The 22,187-nt window shown below is 39.6% G+C and overlaps 1 protein-coding gene and 1 long non-coding RNA gene across 2 annotated transcripts; both read right to left on the minus strand.

Annotated features, from left to right (window-relative positions):
• Window positions 1-14,390: 14,390 nt before the first annotated feature.
• LOC125338708 lies at window positions 14,391-19,433 on the minus strand. The gene is made up of 3 exons (XR_007208352.1): window positions 19,283-19,433; window positions 18,846-18,852; window positions 14,391-14,401 (listed from the first exon to the last, which is right to left on the minus strand). It is a non-coding gene; the product is annotated as an uncharacterized LOC125338708 (long non-coding RNA).
• Window positions 19,434-20,189: 756 nt separating this feature from the next.
• Window positions 20,190-21,485, minus strand: LOC125368359 (pleckstrin homology domain-containing family F member 2-like). The gene has a single exon (XM_048369302.1). It carries the CDS (start codon window positions 21,371-21,373, stop codon window positions 20,603-20,605), a length of 771 nt encoding a protein of 256 aa, XP_048225259.1. The 5' UTR covers window positions 21,374-21,485; the 3' UTR covers window positions 20,190-20,602.
• Between the last annotated feature and the right edge of the window lie 702 nt (window positions 21,486-22,187).

The raw sequence follows: 22,187 nt of genomic DNA on the forward strand, positions 1-22,187 counted from the left end.
ATTATGTGCAAAAGGTGGCCTGAAAGAAACTCTTAAGATTCCTGACAGGAAGTACATGCAGAGCAGAAGTTATCAGCTAAATATTAAACCCCAGCATTTCAACTGGAAACCAGGCATTGAGATGTTTGGAAAGCATTAGATAGAAGCACCAGATGAACTCATGATTACTGAGGACAATGAACACCCAGCAATAAGAAACCAGAGTCAAAGAAACTACACCACAAAGGAGGATTTAGGCTTTGATACGCCATACCATGGCTTGCTACCAGTTTTCTCAAAAGTAACATTAGATGGCTATTTTGAACAGTGACCAGGATTTCCTACTTTGCACTTCATCCTTGCTAACAAAGGCTCTCAGGGGGCTCAGGGGTATTTCCCTTGTGAAATTACAGATTTCACTAAGCTTATTCAGAGCAACACTAACAATGGTTACCAATATTTTGTCATTCTTCATATGCCCAACATGTTGGATTTTATTTGCTGCTTGCAGTGATAATGTAAAACAAATTGTCCAGACCCCAACCTATAGGTGAGATTACAGAAAGAAGCCACTGGCTCCAGTTCCCATCTTCTTCTGTGAGCAAACCTAAATTCAGAAGTTTAACACCTCAATCCTTTCTCCTCAGCAGCTGTAGAGCCTATCAGTTTGCTATGTTCAACACTTCTTCAAATACATGTACTATCAGAAGGAATAGGCTAGGTTCTCTGTGAATACCTCCATGGAAATAATTTGGCTGCTTTCAATTTAATTTATTTTTTTATTTATTGTCAAAATGATGTACAGAGGGGTTACAGTTTCATATGTAAGGCAGTGAGTACCTTTCTTATAAAACTTGTTTTGTTTTTCCCCATCATTTTTCTCCCTCCTTCCACCCTCCCTAATTCCCATCCCCCATGAGTTGTACAGTTGGATTATGGCATATAGTTTTGTAAGTATTTCTATTGCATTGGTTCACCTTTTATCCTTTGTCTCTCCACATTGATGTTCCCCTTCCCTTCCTAGTTCCAATAAACATATATAGAACACACAGGGTATTAAAATCAGTAAGAGTAATGTCAGGGGTAAAACCCTGGGGGAAAAAAAAAAAGAAAGTGGCATAATTTCAGATGGTACATTGCAAACAATGACGACATTGGTAAACCACTTATTTCTATAACTTAGAGTTCATTTCATGTAGCTCATCTTATGTGTTCATATGTACAGCCCTACTGAGCTACTGTTATTTTCTGCTAGGACTATCCTAGACATGTATTAATGTAACCAATGAGCGAAAACAAAAAGTCTATATTTCTTTGGGCCTGGCTCACTTCACTTAGTATAATTTTTTCCAAGTCCTTCCATTTCCTTACAGATGGGGCAGTGTCATTCTTTCAGATTGAGGCATAGAATTGGTTCCATATTTTAGTGATGGCAAATGGTGTTGTGATGAAGATAGCTGTGCTGATGGCTTTAGTGTGCTTTTGTTTGTAATCTTTTGGGTAGGTGCTCCAAAGTGGGGCTGCTGGGTCATAGAGGAACTCTATGCTTAGCTTTGTAAGGAACCTTCATACTTTTTTCTAGAGTGGTTGAACAAGTTTACATTCCCACCAACAGTGTAGTATGGTTCCCTTTTGGCCGTAACCTCTCCAGTATCTGTTATTATTAGTTTTCTTGATAAAGGACAATCTTATTGGGGTGAGGTGGAGTCTCAATGTTGTTTCACATTTCCTTTATGGCCAGTGATGTTGAGCACTTCTCCATGTGTATCGTGGCTAGTCTCATTTTGTCTTCAGAAAAGTCTCTTTTTAGGAATGTAGCCCATTTATTAAGGGGGCTGTTGATTCTTAGAGAATTTGTTTTGGGGGAACTTAGTTCTATATATATTTTAGATATGAGGCCCTTTTCTGCTATATGACCAGCGAAGATCTTCTCCCAAAATGTGGGCTTTCTATTTATCTTGCAACCTATGTCTTCTGCCATGCAGGAGCTCTGCAGTTTGATGCTTTTACAGAAATCTAAGTAGAGTTTGAGCAGAAAAGCAAAATAAATGACTGCTGAGAAGATTTAAGCTACATAAGTTCAGACTCCTATAATGGCAAACAATCTGAATATACTCCATTATGCTCCAAGAGCTTCCTAAAAGAGGTGACACAAATGGAAAACAAAATAGATATCCTCAGAGGCAATCACTGAAGGCTCCTTGAGTATATCTATAGCCGCATCCTTCACTTGATTCATGTAAAGGCCTAGCATTAAATAGACCTGTCAGAGCTACCTACCTCCTCTCAATAGCCCCTACAAAAAGCAGTCTTCAGGTTATTTTCAATCTTCAAATTTTGTTCCATGGCATTGTACTTTTCATTGGTTCACTTTTGAATTAGTTCTCCCTCTTACTGCAATTCTTCTCTGTAAATCGAGTGTTCTAATTTTGTTTTACATACTATTGCACTCTAGCAACTCATAGCATAGAGAAACAGACCATTTTTTAAATAGGTGAGTGAATGAATGTTTACTTTATAAATAGACAACTGGAATTTCCCAGAAGTTAGATAATTTTCGTGTTATATTGCTTACATTTTTATCTTGGCTGTATTGAGAATGAACTGTCTCCCAGAGGGAAAGACAGGGTCTCCTCAACAAACTGCCATCCAGCCAAGAGAAACTAATACCTATGAAATAATTCAAATGCTTTAATGTGGTCTTGCTTGTAATCTTTTGGATAGATGCCCTAAAGTGGGGCTTGTGGGTAGTAGGGGGGCTCTATATTTACTCTTCTGAGGACCCTCCAGAGTGGTTGAACAAGTTTACACTCCCACCAACAATGTAGTAAGTTTCCCTTTTGGCCACATCCCTTCCTGCATTTGTTATTAGTATTTTTCCTGATAATGGCCATTTGTTGGGGATTCACGCCGCCCTTCTCCCAGCCCTGAGGCAGTGTAAAAAGCTAGCCACTCCCATTTTCCAGCTTCAACCGGAAGAGAAGTCCTCACCCCTGGGGGGGCGAACATGTGTGTGCCATCATGGCGGGGACTTCTACAGAGACAAAGCTATTGGGGGGCTCTAGTCTCCGCCCATAGAGGAAGGTCCATGACATCACCTGATGGGCAGCCCAGTTCAGCCAATTAGCTAGTCACCCCAAGTCCCTCCCCTTCCACCTTTGTCACTGTAATAAATTCTTCTGGGAGAGACTCATTCAATCCTCAGACTGTTTCCCCGAAGCCTTCTTTTCTGCGCCAACCTCTGACACATGAGAGGGGACAGGAGGGGAGGTTTTCAGCAACTCTCATCTCTGCTAAACGCAATCCACAAGAGCACGTTTTCCCTTCTGTGGGTGGGAGACAAAGCCAAGTGTCTTTCATAATTTGGGGTTCAGGCATTTTCCCCAGGAAATAGGGGGAAAAAGGGGTCCCAGAGATCCCAACAGCCATTCTTACTAGGATGAGGTGAAATCTCAGTGTAGTTTTGATTTGCATTTATTTTATGGCCACTTTTCATGTGTCCCTTGGCAATTTTCATTTCCTCTTCAGAGAAGTCTCTTTTTAGGTTTATATCCCATTTGTTGAAGGGACCGTTAGTTCTTTGATGATTTGTTTTGGAGAAATTTCATTGCAGCATAATTTTTTATTGCTAAAATATGGAACCAAGCCAGATGCCCCTCAGTAGATGATTGGATCAAGAAGATGTGGTACATATACACAATGGAATTCTATGCAGCTATCAGAAAGAATGATGCCTGCACATTCATAAATGAAAAGACTTGGAAAAAAATCATACTAAGTGAAGTAAACCATTGAGAATTATTTCATATTGAAATTATTACTACAAATATGATGTCTAGACCATATGCAAACCTAATTTGCAAACTTACCTATCAGTGGTTTACCATAGAAAAATTCTCTTGATTCTTGAAATCCATTTGTCAAGATATAGGCAAAGCTTTTCATTTATCCGTATTTTGAGAGTTATTATCACTACATTTGGAAATATATTCAAAAGTGTTATTTCAGTAGGACAATATTTTGGCAATTATTTTAACCACAACTTTTTGAATGACAAATCTGAATATAAAACAAGATTAGAGGGCTGGGAATATGGCCTAGTGGCAAGAGTGCTTGCCTCCTACACATGAAGCTCTCGGTTCGATTCCCCAGCACCACATATATGGAAAATGGCCATAAGGGGCGCTGTGGCTCAGGTGGCATAGTGCTAGCCTTGAGAGGGAAGAAGCCAGGACGGTGCTCAGGCCTTGAGTCCAAGGCCCAAGACTGACCAAAAAAACAACAACTAACAAACCAAGATTAGATCCGTGGAATGTTTTAATAGTGTTTGAACGTTTTATGAATAAAGTTAACTGAACAAAATTGAGTTCTGTAAGTTATGTAATACTGTGTATATCACAGAGATTCCAACAACATTCTGCAATGAAGCAGTAGTGTTTGTTGATGGAAGAAAGATAGGAGACTTACAGATGGACACAACACCTAACTTTCGAAGTTAGCATTTGTCAATAATTTAAAATTCATAAATAAATTACTACAGAGCAGAAGGAAGCCAAACAAAAATTAACAAAACTACCTCTTGATAAATGAATTACTAAATTTAATTAAATATATTAATGTTTTAAATAAATAAATAAAATAACTAAAACTACCACTTTGTTTATAAATTAATAAATAATTAATAAAAATTATAATTCATGAAAACTACCACTAGCAAATATGTGTGTGTGTGTGTGTGTGTGTGTGTGTGTGAAAATAGTGAGAGGATAACTAAAATAAATACAAAGGAAAACAAAATACTAACCCAGAAGAATGGAAGAAACCAATCTTTAACCCTCACCCTGTTTATAGGGATAGGAACCTGAAACCACCACTAAAATGGAAGTCATGTGGACCTAATGAAAATAGAATGTCAGAACTGGCTGCTGTAGAAAATGCAGTTCTAGTGAGCCTTGGACTCAGTGTGGAGATTTTGGTGTAATAGTGACTCCCATGCATAGCAAGCTAACACTGAAGGAAATCCATAGTATTAATTTTAACTATTTTATTGAGCTAAACCTTAGTGCCATTATGATGGAGGGCGTAATGTTTGAGATTGGGCTTCTCTGGAGACTTGAAAACAAGGAATATTCCTAATTTATGGAGCCCGTGGCCACACCTTAATGTGTAGGTGGAACACTGTCATGGAAGGTAGTGATGGACACAAGGAAGGAAGACACAGGCTTGTGGAGAACACATCAGGGCACTTAGGCTGTGGTGGATATAGTGGTTGCAATGGCGTCTGAGGGAGGGGGTGATCCCTATCCCTCTAAGAGTCCACCCCTCAGAGACAGTCTCAAGTAAAACGATGAATTTATTGAGGAAGTTCCAGATGGACCGGCACCAGGTTTCAGAAAAACATAACACAGAACAGGACAGTGGCACAGAGACTTACTTCCGGAGCATTTCCAAGTACCAACAAACCAATTCAGCTCCAATGGAGAGCTGAATTGGGACTCCATGGGGACGACAGACACAGACTCAAACATGTGGCATGGCATAATGATGCCAGAGCTGGCTTGCCCCTAAAGAGAGTCAGGTCAGGGGGCAGGGTCACAGGAAGCTCCCAGTTTCAAGCACTTGAGAGACAAGTTCAGTAACCTATAGGCCATGTGACCACCCCTGTCTCTTGGGGTTCAGGAACTCCCATTACCTGGGAATGCATCTTCCCTTCCTGTAGGAATCCAGGCATGCCCATCAAGAACTGGCACGCAGATTGGAGGGGGACACTATTGTTTACAGTGAGAGAGAATCTTCCCAGAATTCTGAGCTGGGGAGATAGTGGAGATGGAGTCAGCTTCTGCCCTCTTTTACTGCCAAGATAGGACCTCCATATTACATTCCCTCATTTTTTTTCTTGTACATAGAAATCAAATCATTGATTTCTTCTGGATAGCTTAAACTTGACTAACTTTTAATTCAGTAATTGCCTATTTTGTAGAATCATAAAGTGATTCCACCCACGGGTTACTGGGGAGAGCAAAGATAAGACAAGGGTCAGTCCAATGGGACTGCTGCTCTCAAGCTTGCACCCAGAAAAAAACCGGTTATCTGTGAGGTCCACCCCCAAGAGGGCTGCAGGTGTTTTCACCTGTTTAAACCTCAATCCAGTAATCTAGGCAACTGGAAAACCTGAAGGGAGTTACCTCCCTCCCTTCTGACGTCACACTCTAATCCATCTGGATACACTCTAATACACTGGACACACCTCCCACTCCAGCGATAGCCTGGGAGAGACTCTCTAGCCTGCCATGCATGCTTTTCAATTTTCTTAATAAGTTAGTCAACTACTGTCAACTGAGAGTGGGAAGATTATCACAGAAAGAATGTCCCCCCAAAATCTTAGTTTCAGCAGATCCAGAGAGGCCTTCCAACAGGAATCAGCTGGATGCGATGGAGTCCTATCTGCTTTTACCACTGTAGGGGTGCACAGGATGAAGCTGTAGATTCTTCCAGATGACTGTCAGGCTGTCCTCCATCTTAACCCAAATGGGATGTGTAGGGAACTTGGCAGCAACAGGCAGCAGTGTCTCCCAGTGACTCCAATAGAATGTCACACCTCCTGCTGGGCTGTCTGTAACTTTCTGCATAGACTGGTTATAGAAGCTTAACGTAATGCCTGGCTTGAGCAAATTCTTCTACTATTTTCCTGGTTGCCTTTTAAGTACACTGGCTTTTCGAGGCTGGTGCCCCACTGATTTTCAATACAGCTTTAGGCAATCAATGGCCCTTGGGTAATTTTGCCAGGGCAAAAATTTTTAGTAATCAAACATTTTCAATAAGGCTAGGATTTTTTAGGTCAACATTGAAGGTTTGGCCTCTAACCATCTCTCACAAGTGCAGTCTCTTCTCTTGTATACTTGTTAGCACTGCTTTCTATACCTATGGTGTATCCTGCCTCCTCTTTTAAAAATAGCTATAATCCCTAGATCCTTAAAGGGAGCTGATGGGCAAAGATCATCCATCTTCTATAATTTCTTCAGGCTGACTCAGGGACATTGATCTTACCTAGCCAGGAGCCTATATTCTTACCCTATTTTACCAAGGGCCTGCAGGATCAGATGTCCATTAGGAGCTTTACTCCATACTGGAAATCACATTTAACATTTAACTTTTAACAACTATACAGACTTCTTTTTGGGCTATGGCAGCATAGCCTTCAACAATCTACTTTGCAAAAGCATTTTCTGACTGGCTGGGAAAACTCATCTCTGATGACCTAACAATGCCTAAATTACCTTTGTAGGCCTTAGATCTCAGTAAAGACAATCTCAGGTCCACAAACTTCCTTTCCTGAACAGATATGCCAGCTCAAAGTTCTCACTGCCAGCTAGGGCTTTGATCAGATGCAAGGGGTTGGGATTTTAAGTTATCCACCCATGTGACAAGCTATAGCCTTACTACCCACTATCACAGATGACTGGCAAGTTCCTGCCCAGTAGATAGATGTGGGCATTAGAAAGGCATGCTTACAAACTATTCTTCTAGGACCTCCCACCTCTGATTACCTTTTGAAGGGCCAGGCAGACATGACTCTAGGGATCTCTGCCATTCAAGCAGTGGCTTACTGCCTCTGGATGCTCCATCCCTTTTGTCCCAGGAGTGACTTTTCCATTTTGAGGTTAATACACCTTTGGCATTTCTCTTAGTCTCTCCCTGGACTTGGACTCAGGGCTGGAGTGCTGTACCTAAGCTCTCGTCCACTGTGTCACTTTGAGCTCCATCATAACTCTGAGCCCAACACTCTCCTGGCCGATTAGAGAGAAAGACTTTCACAGGGACCTTTCTCTGCCCAGGCAGGCTGCAAACCACCAATCTTGAGTCTGTACATGAAGTCACTTTACTCCAATTAAAAGCAACAAGGTGGTCCACACAGAAGTTGTTTTTAAGCACGATCTTACCTGGAACTTAAGGACCAAAGTTGTTAGCATTTCCCTAGCCTCAGGTCCTCAGCTCTTCCCACTAGCCCCCAGATTCACCTATACCTAATGAGCCACTCCTACTCACTACCTACCTAATTCCCCTTTACCCCCCAGAGAGAAGCTGCTACCTGGATAAGGTGCAGACGCAATGTAGCTCCCTCTCCCATGCGAACTATAGCCCCACTAATAATCCTTCTTATGAACCTTCTTCTCATGTCTGTGATTATCTTTGCATGGTCCTCTGGGATGGCCGGGAAATATCCTTTCATTGGTGCCGAACCTGGGATACATTCCCCATTGGATTTGCTCCCCATTTCTGGGAGGTTCAAGCTGTCCCCGGGACCTATTCTGCTGTCCTAAGCCCACCAGAGGACCACCGAGGTAACTTCTCCTGAGCAAGCACTCTACTTACATCCACCACGACAATCTAAAAATTTGCCCTCACACCCAGGGTAAGTGATCATTTAACCAGGGGCTCGATCCAATTTTTTTTTTTTTTTTTTTGCCAGTCCTGGGGCTTTAACTCAGGGTCTGAGCACTGTCCCTGGCTTCTTTTTGCTCAAGGCTAGCACTCTGCCACTTGAGCCACAGCACCACTTCTGGCCATTTTTTGTATATGTGGTGCTGGGGAATCGAACCCAGGGCCTCATGTATATGAGGCAGGCACTCTTGCCACTAGGCCATATCCCCAGCCCTCGGATCCAATTTTCTTATTTACTATAGGGCCACAGGGCCGTGGCTTCTGGGTCACACTCCGTGTTAGGTCTGCATTCAGTCCGTGACACACCAACTGGGGTGACAACCTCAATGATAATTGTCTCCTTCATTTCAGCTGAGAAGAGTAATATCGAGGACACTGGTATTTATCTCCTCAGCTCTGCTAATCAGTTACATGGGAGGGGCACAATCATCCACCACAACAGATTTGAAACTCCAACCAGGGTGAGTGACCATTAGCTGGGAGCTTGAATTTCTAAAAGGCCACTGGGCCACCATAAATCTTGACTCCAAGTTCTGAGCCCCACTCCCAAGTAAGGCCACTGGGCCGCCGACCTTAAGCCACTGGGCTAAAGGGGATCAGCAATTGTGGGTTAATGGAGTCAGCTGATCTCTAGTTCAATTCCGCTGGTCACTCATCAAGTGGGGAACAGTCTAAAACGCTTTAGGAAAAGCTGCTCAAGTGTGAGGCCAATCTTACAAATTTGGAATCTTTTACAAGACTTACATAACTTCTATGAGCATTCACACAGATGGAGTTCTCTCTCTCTTTCTATCTCTTTCTGCCTCTCTCTAAACTCTGCCTGCCTGCCTGTGGTTATAGGATGGGCTTGTACTAGCTTCCGAAGGTATTTGTTTAACATCTACTTTGAAAGACACAAGGAAAGGTTTTCTGTTCTTGTTATTGATGTTTGTTAAGCTTGGAGATTTGGTTAAATTCTGCTTATTGTTGGCTAAATCCTAAGTTTTCTCTAGCATTGGTGGTGGTGGACAATAGAATTGATTTTAGCAAGTGCCATCTTGGTTCCAGCAAGGTTCCAAAAACTCTTGGAGGTGGAATCCCCCCCACCCCCAAGTAATGGGTGTGCCAAATTCCTGGAGGCTGGGAAGGGATCTGGAGACTCAAGCTTCTGGTAACCCTGCCCCCCCCCCCAACTCTGTAACTGTGGCCTTGCAATTCTAATGTGCTCTGCAATTCAAATGCTTGGAGGTGAAGTTGTCTTACTGTGATCCTGCTAAGGCTCTGACCAGCTTCGCCGCCATTACACCGTGCTACAATTCTGGGTTCTGTTCATGTTCTGTCTCCCATCTCCTGGACCTTCTCTGGTCATAGCATCCCACTTCAGGTCCCCATTGGAGCTGAACTGGTTTCTCAAAATGTGGCTTGTCCATTTCCTTGCCGGATAATCTGTGAAAATTTTTGTTTGCTGGAAACGTTTTTTGTTTTCTATCTGACCACATGGTTCTAAAATATGGGCAAAATAATATCATTTTGCCACTGGAATTGCAGAAAACTTACATGGCCAATTTAAAAGAAAAAACATTCTAATCACTCCCCAAAGCTTGTGAACAACTGTCTATATGTCTGCCTGTCTGTCCGTTGGTAAAACACGTAAAAATTGGCATGATGGTTTCAAAATTACTTGCTTTTGACTACTATTTTAACTTACTTTTAAGTCTTGTGTTAAATTGATCTTTTCAGCCTGTGGGTGAAGTCACAGTGTACAGCCTGGAGGCAATCCCAATTCTTATCACCAGACTCCAAACCAAAAAAAAGAAAAAGAAAAATACCCAGGTTTTAAACCCAAACTGATCATGTTTGGATGCAAGCAAGTATGTCTACAAAAAACTACGAAAGTTTCAAATATGCAGCACAAGGTACAAGTATAATGATGACAAGTGTGTTATTGTTTATGTCCATCTATGATAAAAGTCAAGTGTACATCTGATCTTGACATTTCTTTGGAATAGACTAAGATGTTACTTCTCCATTTTTCTCTCCTCTGTTCTTATAAACTCTTTAAGACCAAGGGACCAGAGTCATTTTGGAACAATTGTGCAAATGTGGATGCTAACCTGTAGTTTCCTGACCCAGGATTGATATTTTGCTTTATAGGATGCAGGTCGACATGTGTGCTAGCTGCGTGGACTGTGGTCGTCCATGGCTACAGGTAGCTGCCTCCACAGTCTGCTCCCAAACTGCCTGGTTTCACTACTAGTGATTCCTTATTCTCTCTCTTACATGGAAAACCGCTCAGGGAATCTAGCAATTCTGTGAAGATTTTGACAGGCCCAGAGGGGTCCTGCCATGGCTCTGCCCCCCACCCTCACCCGCAGATAACTGTTGGGCTTATAGCAGGCCTATCATGACAGAGTTGCAACGGAGACTTACTCCAAGTTTAAAAACATCAGAGTTGTGTTGGGTGGCAACAGGGTTGGATTGGGGTAGCTTTGTTGTCTTCCCCCTCCATGTCTCAAAAACTGTCGTGGCTGCTGCAGAAAACAGACTTGGTTGGCCTTTGGTCGGTGTGGATTTTGTGACTAGTAAGATGATTAAAGGCCCAAGCCTTTAAAATCTTTTTTAAGTTGTCCCCCTGCTTATACCACTACAGCACCAGCCTACAAAAGCCAGAGTACTCAGAGTAAGCAACCAGGAAATAGAGGGAGATTTCAAATGTCTTTAACCAGTCTGTGTAGAAATTTGCAGGCAACCCAGCAGGAGGTGTGACAATCTATCTAGTGGACTCTGCGATATGCCACTACAGCCTTGCTCAGATCCAACCCATCTCTCCTATATGCCTCCTTCACACATGACTAACGAAGCTTGCTGATTTGCGATGGAAGACACAGCCACTTTGGATACGCTGATGCTGATACTTTTACATTGTTCTGACCCTTTGCCCTCTGGGTTGTTATTCATTTGTGCTCTCTTCCCACCTGCTGGTAAAGTTAAATGATATGATTTGATTTGATGGCACATGGATCTCATTCAGTATGCTGTTCTCTAATTGTTACAGCAGAACTATGGTAAGTATTTGTTGGTCAATTCTCAACAAGATACAGGTAAGCTCTACTCTTATTGTTCTCCTGTTGATTTAATTGGAAATAAAAAGGACTTTTATGGCTAAGACTACTTGTATTGCTGTTCGAAGCCAGCCCGGGCAGAAATATATATATATATATATCCCTCTAAAACTCCATCTCCCAACTAACCAGCAGAACCAGACTGGATGCTTGGCTTAAGAGAACAAGAGAATTTCTGAAAGTGGCACCGTGGCTCAGGTGTTACAGCACTAGCCTCAAGCAGAAGTGCTCAGGGACAGTGCCCAGGTCTTGAGTTCAAACCCCGTGAATGCCAACTGGGACAGGCTATCCAAGCAATTAGCACCTAGACATTCAGGATGAGGTCAATCCCGACAACAAGTTACCATGGAGCGGAGTAAGAGGAGATGAAGTCTCATCTTAAATGGAGTCAATTAAAACTGCCCTTTCAAAATTATTCAGAGCCAGGAGATCACGAGGGATAGTTGTTTACCCACCTAATGTCCATACTTGACCATTTTTCATCTGGACAGAAACTTGCACTCCTGCCTTTGTTACTTACTATGTTATATATGCCTCTGACTGGTTACTCCCAACCAGTCCACTATCCCTAAACACTTCCTTCCTGCCCCCAGTCCAGTTATTCCTCCTTCCTTGTAATGGCCACCATTGGGTTTATGTTCCAAATGGAACTTTTCTGGCTTTTGCCTAAGTTTGTGCTCTCCCTCTGATGTCATTCATGTTAACTCGTCCTGTGAACTTGTCAGCCTTTTGCCTGACCCTTTTCAAGTCTGTTTTAACAGGATAACATCCCTCACCCAGAATGCTGCCTGGGATCTTGCAGTTCAAGGCCATCCTCTTACTACACAGCTCTGCCCATTGCAGATCTGGACCCTGAAGCCCTGAGACCCAGTGACTCTTTGATGTGCCCAAGCTGTATGACATAGCCAGAGGAGACCATGACACCAATTGTTCCTGACAACCATTGTCCTGGAAATGATGAGGACTTTTACCAACCAAACTGTCAAACAAGTACTTCTTGGAAGGTACCAGGCCAAATGACGAATCAGGGAGCCCTGACTACTTCACCCCTTTAGAGCAGGAAGTAGCTCTGGAAGAAACAATCTCCTCCCATACTCCTGGCCTGATACCCCTCCTCTGTTATTAATAAACAACAAATGGTGAAATGTTAACATTTCCCTAGACTCAGGCCCTCAGCTCCTCTCACTCCTGCCCCCAGATCCACCCATACCTAATAAGCCACTCCTAATCACTACCCACCTACTTCCCCTTTACCTCAAGAGAGAGAAGCTGCCACCTGTATAAGGTGCAGATGCCATGTAGCTCCCTCTTCCATGGGAACTATGGCCCCACTAATAAACATCCTTATGAACCTTCTTCTCCTGCCTGTGATTATCTCCGCATGGTCCTCTTGGATGCCCGGGACCTGTCCATTCAGTTACTACACTCTATAGCTCCACTTTGGTTCTTGGGTGTTTTTCTGGAAATAAAGAGTTTCAGGGGCTTCCATGTCCAGGCTGCCTTCAAAACATGATCCTCAGATTTCAGCCTCCTGAGTAAATAGGATTCCAAGTGTGAGCTATGGGGGTTTTGCTCACGAATCAGATTCATGATTGCTCATTTGTAATCTTCATCTAACTGGCTTTTCCAAAGCATAATCTGAAGATGTGTTTCAAGGGAAAAGAGAACTACTGAAAATGAAAATGAAATCAGGAAAAGTGCAACAGAAACTAGAATTTTAAGTAAACGTAGTGTACTTATCACGTGAAGAGCATTCAACATTTCTGGATTTGTCTTTGATATAGCAACATAGAAGATAGAAGTTGGTCAGTTAATACCAGGTGTAACATGGAAATGAATAAGTATAAGGCATATTAGAGAAATGGAACTGGAAAAAAATGTAAAAGCTAATGAAGTGGGATGGATTAGGGATAATAAAGCATGAGCACTATGAGAATGACTGTGAAACATAGATTTTCTGTAGAAATTCCATTCCATCACTTGAGTGTAGAAGCCAGAAATACACTGAGCCTTGAACTCATGACAAGTACAGACACTGAGCTAAGCACATCCTAGGGAACATGTCAAGAAAATCGTCAGGTAGAACTATGGTTGTTTTGACTAAAGGGAATTCTTGTCAATTAAAAATAAATATTGGTGTAAATCAAACACAATATGAACTCAAATGACATGTTAAGAATAATTTACATATGACAGGTTCCCAGAACAAAAGGGAATGTTCGTAAAAGGAATGTTTAAACTATCCTTTACCCTGTTTTACCTAGTGTAAATACTTCTTATGTCAGAATACTTTGAATAACTCTCTTCATCCATGTCCTGAATATATAATGTCCTGTGCTTTGGTATACTTTGTTTTACTTTATTAATAACCATTCCTGTTCTCTAACTCAACCTCATCCTTATATTTTCTTCCATATTCCCTTTAGTCCTGGTGAAAATTAGCAAGTGCAAATCAAGTCTGAGTTGATAGACATCATCAGAGGAACTGGAAAAACAGTTAATGAGCCTTGAAACAACATATTATAGTATAGTACTCAGAATTTAATTTCCTTTTTAATATCTAAAATTGTATAAGTGACAATCATAACTCATAAATTCACTTTTTTATTAATTAAATTTTGTTTACAAGATGTTATGCAAAAGGGGTACAGTTACATAATTGGGCATTGAGTACATTTCTTGGGGTAATCTTACACCCTCGTTTTTCTTTCCCTTCCCTAGTTCAGGTAGGCATATATACAATACCCAGTGTTCCAAAATCATATACAGTAGCCACATGTCATACGCCAAAGGAAATTCACCTAGAACTTTAAATATAATGTCAACAATAGAGTTTGCTTATCCTTGCCTTATATAATCATATACAAATAGCTGTTGAGCTATTGAGATCCACTGAGAGGTCTATTTTTGACCTTTTTATTTTTAGTGGTGTTTGGTTTTAGATACATAATGTAAGGTCGCTGACTCAAACCTACGGAAATACCATTTGACAAGAAGTTTTTTGTTTCACAGACCTGGTCTCTACTGTCCCTCCAACCCCAACAGTCATATATCAAGGAGACCATGCCCCTTTATTCTCTCTGTTCTAGGCTTGTCTCGCTCAACCTTAGTTGTTTAAGTTCTGACCATTTCCCTGCAAATACCAGTATTTTATCATTTCTAATCGCTATGTAGTATTCCATTTCATATAGGAACCATATTTTTTTGATCCATTCATCTATAGAGGGGCATCTGGGTTGTTTCCATATTTTGGCTATTGTGAATTATGCAGCTATAAACATGGATGCGCAGATGTCTTTATGATATCCCGAGACCTTTTGTTCAGGATAGATGCCTAGGAGTGGTATGGCTGGGTGATAGGGTATAAATTCACTTCTTAAAGAAAAGACTTGAAAGAGAGCATACCATTAAAATGTGATACAGTCTTACCTTATGATATCATCATTATAAACTGGATCTGGGGATATGGCCTAAGTGGCCAGAGTGCTTGCCTTGCATACATGAGGCCCTGGGTTCAATTCCCCAGCACCACATATACAGAAAATGGCCAGAAGTGGCACTGTGGCTCAAGTGGCAGAGTGGTAGCCATGAGCAAAAAGAAGCTAGGGACAGTGTTCAGGCCCTGAGTCCAAGCCCCAGGACTGGCCAAAAAAAAAAAAAAAAAAAAAAGACTCATTATTATAAACTGATACAAGGAGAATAATAGAAAAATCAGATTAATTCTCTGTCAAGTTCGGCCTTCAATTTACCCTTCTACTGTCTACTCATGTCATTAACTTTTACTCTGTCATTGAAAGCCAAAGTGCTTTTTCAGGAGGACGTGTGGACTGCCCTGGCCTAGTTAGTATTGAAAAAAAAGCCACAATGTTCAAGGTGTGATACCATAATGCACCATCATTTGAGTATTTGTGTATTTTATAAATGAAAATTATGCACTTAATTTTTGGTACTCAGAAATACATAAACTCTTACTCGGAAGGCAGACATAAATTAGTAGGTACAGAGAGTGTCTTAACATGTGTACATGTGTTTATTCATTGAGAATTATGTGCTGCTATGAGGTGGTTTTTAAAGGAAAATAAAACCAGGGATACATTCTTGTTCTTGGTGTTCCATGGTTTTTTTTAGTGTTCCTCAGATTAGTCTGAATGACCTATACGTTTGTTGAGAAAATACACATGTAGACATTGTTGGGATTTCATTCAGTGTAAATGAAAGTTCCTTCATTTAACAGTTAAGGGGAAGTGTTAAACAAGTACACTAGGTTCAGTAAAGGCAGAATTTGCACCCTCTCAGAAAATCTTTAAAAAATAAATAATTAGCATTTCTTATTAACCCAGTAAATATGGAAATAATTATGCACAGCAATGTTAGGTGCTGCTGCTGGTGAAGCTTTCATCTGAGCTCTCCAGTTCAGTGCTTGTTCCTCTCTACGCACACCTCCACAAGGACCAGGACTGTCCCTTGTGGATAATCATTATTAATCATTGCACACATTTTATACGTATGCATCAATACTATTAATGACTTTTGTTCTCAAATTATTCCCCATGCTTGCAGGTGCATGTTTTTAAAAATCTAAATTAACTATTTTTGTTTCTGTATATATTTATGGATAAATATGGCTTGTGAGAGAAGTTATTAAATTAGAAAATTATTAAACATTTTAATTGGTTTGATTGTAATGTTTGGAAAAAATATCCTGAAATAGCTAGTCATTTTTGCAATGAAATTAAGAGCTAATATTATATTACTAAGTAATTATTAACAAGAGTAATATGTTTACTCACTGAATAACTTGATTTTTATTTATAGATTGTTTAATTGTAGAGATTAACCTGCAATTAGAAATCCAAACAGAATAAAATCACTAACATGATATTACCGCATGGGATGGTATTTCAAAGTTTTCCCCTAAACTTTAATGGATAAGGGAAATTCCATAAACATACTAAGCCTAGTTTATAAGTATAGATAGTCATGAACATTAGTGACATCTCAATTTTGTTCATTGAACAAAGTTGTAATAGCATCAGATTTGTAGTTTTAAGTAAGGATAGATGCAATTAGAAACAAGTCATAGGCAGAAATCTAATACAGCATTCAAATAGGAAGAGTTATACTGACAACCAGAACCCTGAGATTGGAGTGAACAGAAACAAGAAGCTGAGTATTTCCACATCATAATGATAACAATAACAACATAATTATGATCATAATGAAAATTGTCATCATTACAACAGCTATCATTACTGAATGGTATATCTTAAACACTTCTAGACAGCCATCTAACTAAATTTTATAGCAATTATAGAAATTTATAGAAATTTACAGAATTGATGCATTTTTACTAATTACTTCAAACATAGTAAGGTCAGCCATCACCCTATCCTTTCTTCATTTTGTCTCCCTTTGCACCTCCTCCTCTTCTTTCTATTATTGTTGTTGTTGTTGGTGGTGGTGGTGGTGGTGGTGTGTGTGTGAATGTGTGTGTGTGTGTGTGTGTATTAAACAGTAAAACCCTTTTGTAAAGTTACATAAGGATTTTAAAAAGTGGAGAACTGGTGATTTCAGAGCAGGTTGTTGAACATTTATTTACTTTCTATTTTAGACTTTCCATAAAAATGGATAACTGGCCTGTTTGTATTATTGCATATTTGTTGGACATGCAAATACTTGTGTCCTTCCTATGCATCTCAGTCTCTGATATTTAGGTCAGAGAACTTTGAATATACTCTTCTGGTGATTCTTAGGCACCTGGAAGTTGAGAAAGATGCTTTGTTTTATGCTGTTCATCAGCACAGTCCTTTCTTTCCCAATCATTCAATGGTCTTTCAGTCCAATCTTTTTGCCAAGCAATCATGATGTTTAACATCATACACGCACACACACACACACACACACACACACACACACACACCAACACAATCACACACAGAGGCAAATAAACTCTCATAAATTTAGGACATCTTTGTGATTCAAAATTATAATTTATTTTCGTAATTTTGTTTCTTTCTCTTTTAATTTATTTTTCAGGGCTAAGGTAGAATATCTCCTTTGCTCAAGATCAGAAAAAATTAAAAAAAGAGTTGGTTGTTAACTGACAATTTATAGTCAACCCCAGTAGTAATGTAACCACATCACTGGTGATAATAGTAAGAAGAAATCTTTCTGACAGCTGATTTCCTGTATGCCCAACAATGACAGGACCCTGAAATCCTCTAACACTCTCATCATCTTTGTTCCTTAAATGGGAAAAGTGGAGTTTAATTAACATTCTCAAAGTCACAAAATAAAACAGTGACTGAGAGCAGGAGTTCTTCCTCACTCTATGCTTCCTCACTTTAGAAGCTTGTAAAGTATTCTGGGCACCAACCACCAGCAGAGTTTAGAAGATAAATTTGTGTATGACTTCTCTTCAGAAGGAAAGAATTCAAGTTTAACTGTTCATAATAACAATCTTCAAAGAATGAAAATTGAATGAGTCTTATAGCTTCTGATCTAATTAAAACTAAAGCTTAAATATTCATTTCGACAAAACTCCTAACAAATAATAAAGAACATGCAGCTCCTCAGAGTTTCCAGAATTCATACAGCAATTGAAAGGAGGAAGCTGTTGAGAAACAGAGATGCAATGTTTTGGCTTAACTCGAACTGTCTCTTTGACATTGGGTGTCACCCAACCAAGTAAGTGCAGACTTTGTGTTTGTTGTTTTGTTTATTTGGCTGTTGCTGGTGTTACATTTTAATGCAATCTTCTGTGCATGTCAAACACTGTTTGGCCATTTTAAGAATATTAAGACAATCAGTCAAACATAGGCCTTTGTGAGTTTTCAAGTATATTCAGCTTGCACAAGAATAGAAATTCTTTTTCAGAAAGCTTACTTAGCTTCAATATGAATTTCGTATTCAATAATGAATAAATAAGAGCCATTAATTCTTTATAAGAAATGTACCTAAATCATAATAACGGTGATATCATGTACCTTGCCTTTCTAAACATGAAGTTATTTTTTCACAGTTGAATCACTGGTCTAGAATATGTTGCATAGTAAGTCAGTAGACTTTCTGTGGCTTTTTTCTTTTTCTTTTTCTTTTTTAAGTTGTAAAATATGTTTATTGTAAAAACAGAATCAATAGAGGCCAACAATACAAATTTTATCTCAGAACATTTCTCCTCAGTTCCTGATCTAGCTGGCTCCCTATGTACCAGCCAGTTCCCATTAGTCTTTCTTAAGATTTATGGTCCTAACAGGGATGGAGAAGCTTTTTCTGCCAAGGGCCATTTGGATATTATAACATCATTCAAGAGTCTTACAAAACTGTCCACCTAAGCAGAAGGCTACAGGAGCCTACAACAAGAATACAAGTAGTATCTATGTGTCCATCCTATCATGTACCCAATGATTTCTTGAGCCTTATACAGCTAAGCTCCAGACATTGTCCATCCCTGTGTTGGTTGATTAAAGATACATAGTGTGTTGAAACAAAAAAGTCCATCTGATATTAAAACCAGTAACAAATTAAAAAGTCCCAAACCTTAGTTCTGTTGTGCTTTACTTTCACATTTCCTACAAAGAGATACACTTCAGATGCCCTCAAAATTTATAGTCAGTATAATTGGTGCCTGACCTAAGTGGTAAGATGAAAAAGAATCCTCCATCACAAGTTAGTAAGTCAAATCTCTTAGTACATCTGCAGTATGTCCAAATTTAAAGATTAAAAAAAAAATAGAACTTAAGCTTTTCAACCGTGTAAACATTTAAAAGGTTGTAGTTATTTGCAGCATGCAAATGGAAAGAGTAGTGCAAAATGCATCAAGTTTTTATGATAAATATACTTTCAGTCTAAAGGCTGCCTAAAAAGCAGTGAGAAATTATCACTTCTCAAAAGCAATCTAGACTGACTTAAAGTTCAGAATTTAGAAATATCAATTGCTACACTATTTCCATATATTGCAAAATGATGTCAGAAACAGGTTAAATATACAATTACTTTACAAAAATATAAATTGGGGCTTTATAAAACTTTATAAAATATAATACCATTTGTAAATTCAAGATAGTTTCACACTGAAAAAAGACAATACCTCCACAGATATGATGTCTAGTCAAACTTAGTGGCTGCTATGACCTATCTTACATTATCATTTCTTCCAAATTGCCAAGCTTAAGCAGATCTGTGCTCTAATATTTTCTTAAAGACCTTGTTGATTTTCAAGGGTTTTACCAGGTTTCTCATTCTAGAAATATTAAAGCAGATGAACTTCTCAAAATGAATTAAGAAAAAGTAAAGGCTAATATATTATATTTCTATACTATTGACAAATTTATAACCAAATTTCTAAAAAATTTTTTGCATTTAACATATCTGACAATTATAAGTTGGTGCCTATAAAATAGTTGTGGTGTAAAAATACAAACACAACTACTTTACAAAAAATATTTATTTGTATGAGGATACCTCTAAATTTGGTTATTTGTAGCTGTCAGATAAGAAGTTTTCCTAATTACATGTATTCATAAGCATTCATTTTATCACACTGAAGAGCACCAATGTATTTAGTAAATAAACCAGAAGGTAGGGGCTTATTATGTCTCATATAACAGTGCTAGCAGAATAAGGCACCACTTGGTATATGAAAAAAGAAGTTATTTCCAAATTATACTCTGCTACTGGTGTCTTAACCATTACATAGGATGGTTAGGGGAAAAAAAAGCTAATATTATTAATCACATTATACTCTTGTTTCCATCATTCTGTGCTTTTAGTTTTCCATATAACAGAGAAAAAAAAAACAACTAATATAGAAGGTGACAAGTTAAATACATTTCCCCATCATTCCAAAAAATAATCTAGAAATAAACAAGAAATAAAAATTTTATCCGTTGTATCCCAGTAAAAGAGTGCAGAGAGGAGCAGTGGGCAGGGAAAGCTACTTTCTATAGCATATATGAGGCACACAGGTTAGACGTTTCTCAGGCAAATTCACAGCTAGAGCAAAACTGGCAGAGCTTTACACATTGCCTAAAGCTGATTTCTCAGAGAGTCACACCCGATTAAATATTTCAGAATGTGTCTTACTCACTGCTATCATCATCATCATCATCATCATCATCATCATCATCATCATCAGATCCGTCATTTAAAGGAGGCTTCAATGACTGACTGTAAGAGTCTGATCTGGTAGGCTGGCATGTGTCCATGTCCCCAGTGGAAAGCAGGTCATAGCAGAACTCACAAATCCGAACAGGCTTAGAGGACTGGCTAGGAAGAAGAAATCTCTTTTCAGAGCAGGGCCCACAAACAACAAAACCACATTTTCGGCAATGGTGATGACGGTTAACAGGTGTGAATTTTGCTTTCTGAGAGTGCATACATACAGTGGCCTCAGAGTCAGGAACCCAGACAGCAGCATGTTCGTTATTAGGTGTCTTCCCACTTTTGGAGAGTAAGTCAGTAACACATTTGTTTATGTGATTCATCCATTCCGACTTCTCAGTGGCAGTGGCAGCATAAACTGCAAAAGACTTAGTTGGTGTCTTAATAAGCCATCCATTCCTTAATTCTCCTTCATCTTTGATGGAATCAATAGTAACATTTTCCAGGGGAATAATGTGTTGTTTGTTGTATTTTTTCTTCTGGATGACTATATTGCCGTATACGAGAACATCATTAAATAAGAAAAACTGCCTTGCTTTTGGTTTCTTTCTGCACAACTTAGTCAATACTCCTTCTCCAAGAAGAACCCGTCCAGGTATAGTTAAGGGCTGACCAGCTGCTCCAAAACAGTTTTCCACTATACTTATAGGTCTAGTATTTGCTTCACTGTTTGCCAAACGATCCACCATTTTTTGCTAATAGCTTTTGATGCCTTAGTCAGCATACTTTTCTTTTTTGAGGAGTTTGCATGTGCTTTCCGAATAAGTAATTTAATACTATTCACCTCCCAGTGCTGTCATGACCTAGCAGCTGTAACTGGAGCTTGGTTAAACGTGTCCTCCCAGGTTTGCATCGCAGCACCTGTGAGCTAAGCGCAGGTGCTGAGCGCATGGTGGGTGTGCGGCTTTTTTCTTTACTAATGTCCTTTAAGAAGTCTCAGTGTAGCTTATGATTCAAAAGGCTGAGCTCTTCAATGCTTGTTTCTCCTCCCAGTTCTCATGCTAATAATGGTCTCCAGGTACATCTATGAAAGTCCATGAGAATCTTGTCATCATAGTAAGGGAATTCCGATGTTTTCTATCTTGGATTTTCCTTGTGAGAATAAGTCTATCTCCATTGTAACATCTCTGAGTTGTAAAGATTTCCACGAATGTGATTAAGCTTTTATTTTCTTCTTACTGTAACCCATTGTCTAACCCTATCTTCCTTTTCTCCTCCATAGAAGGAAACATTGCTCATGTGGTATCACCATGTGAGTCATATTCTTCTTTCCAATCCCTCTGAATCTCACTCTTCCACTGATGGAAAAATGAGAAGGCTGACAGCAAGGTATAAACAGGAGAGAGAATGGGCTCCCATCCCCACATCTGATATATCCCAACATCATCCTTCCATATCTGGACACACAATAGACCAACTTACACACATTACTTGCATTAAGATAGTTCCTCTCCCTGCTGTCTCACAGGCTCTCCTGAAATGCCAGCCTCTTCAGAACTATAT

Source organism: Perognathus longimembris, chromosome 20 (assembly GCF_023159225.1).
Source record: "Perognathus longimembris pacificus isolate PPM17 chromosome 20, ASM2315922v1, whole genome shotgun sequence".
In the NCBI taxonomy this organism is placed as follows: Eukaryota; Metazoa; Chordata; class Mammalia; order Rodentia; family Heteromyidae; genus Perognathus; species Perognathus longimembris.

Bases quoted from the DNA above. Each gene is read 5' to 3' on its own strand.
- LOC125368359 (XM_048369302.1), bottom strand. From the start codon at position 21,373: ATGGTGGATCGTTTGGCAAACAGTGAAGCAAATACTAGACCTATAAGT.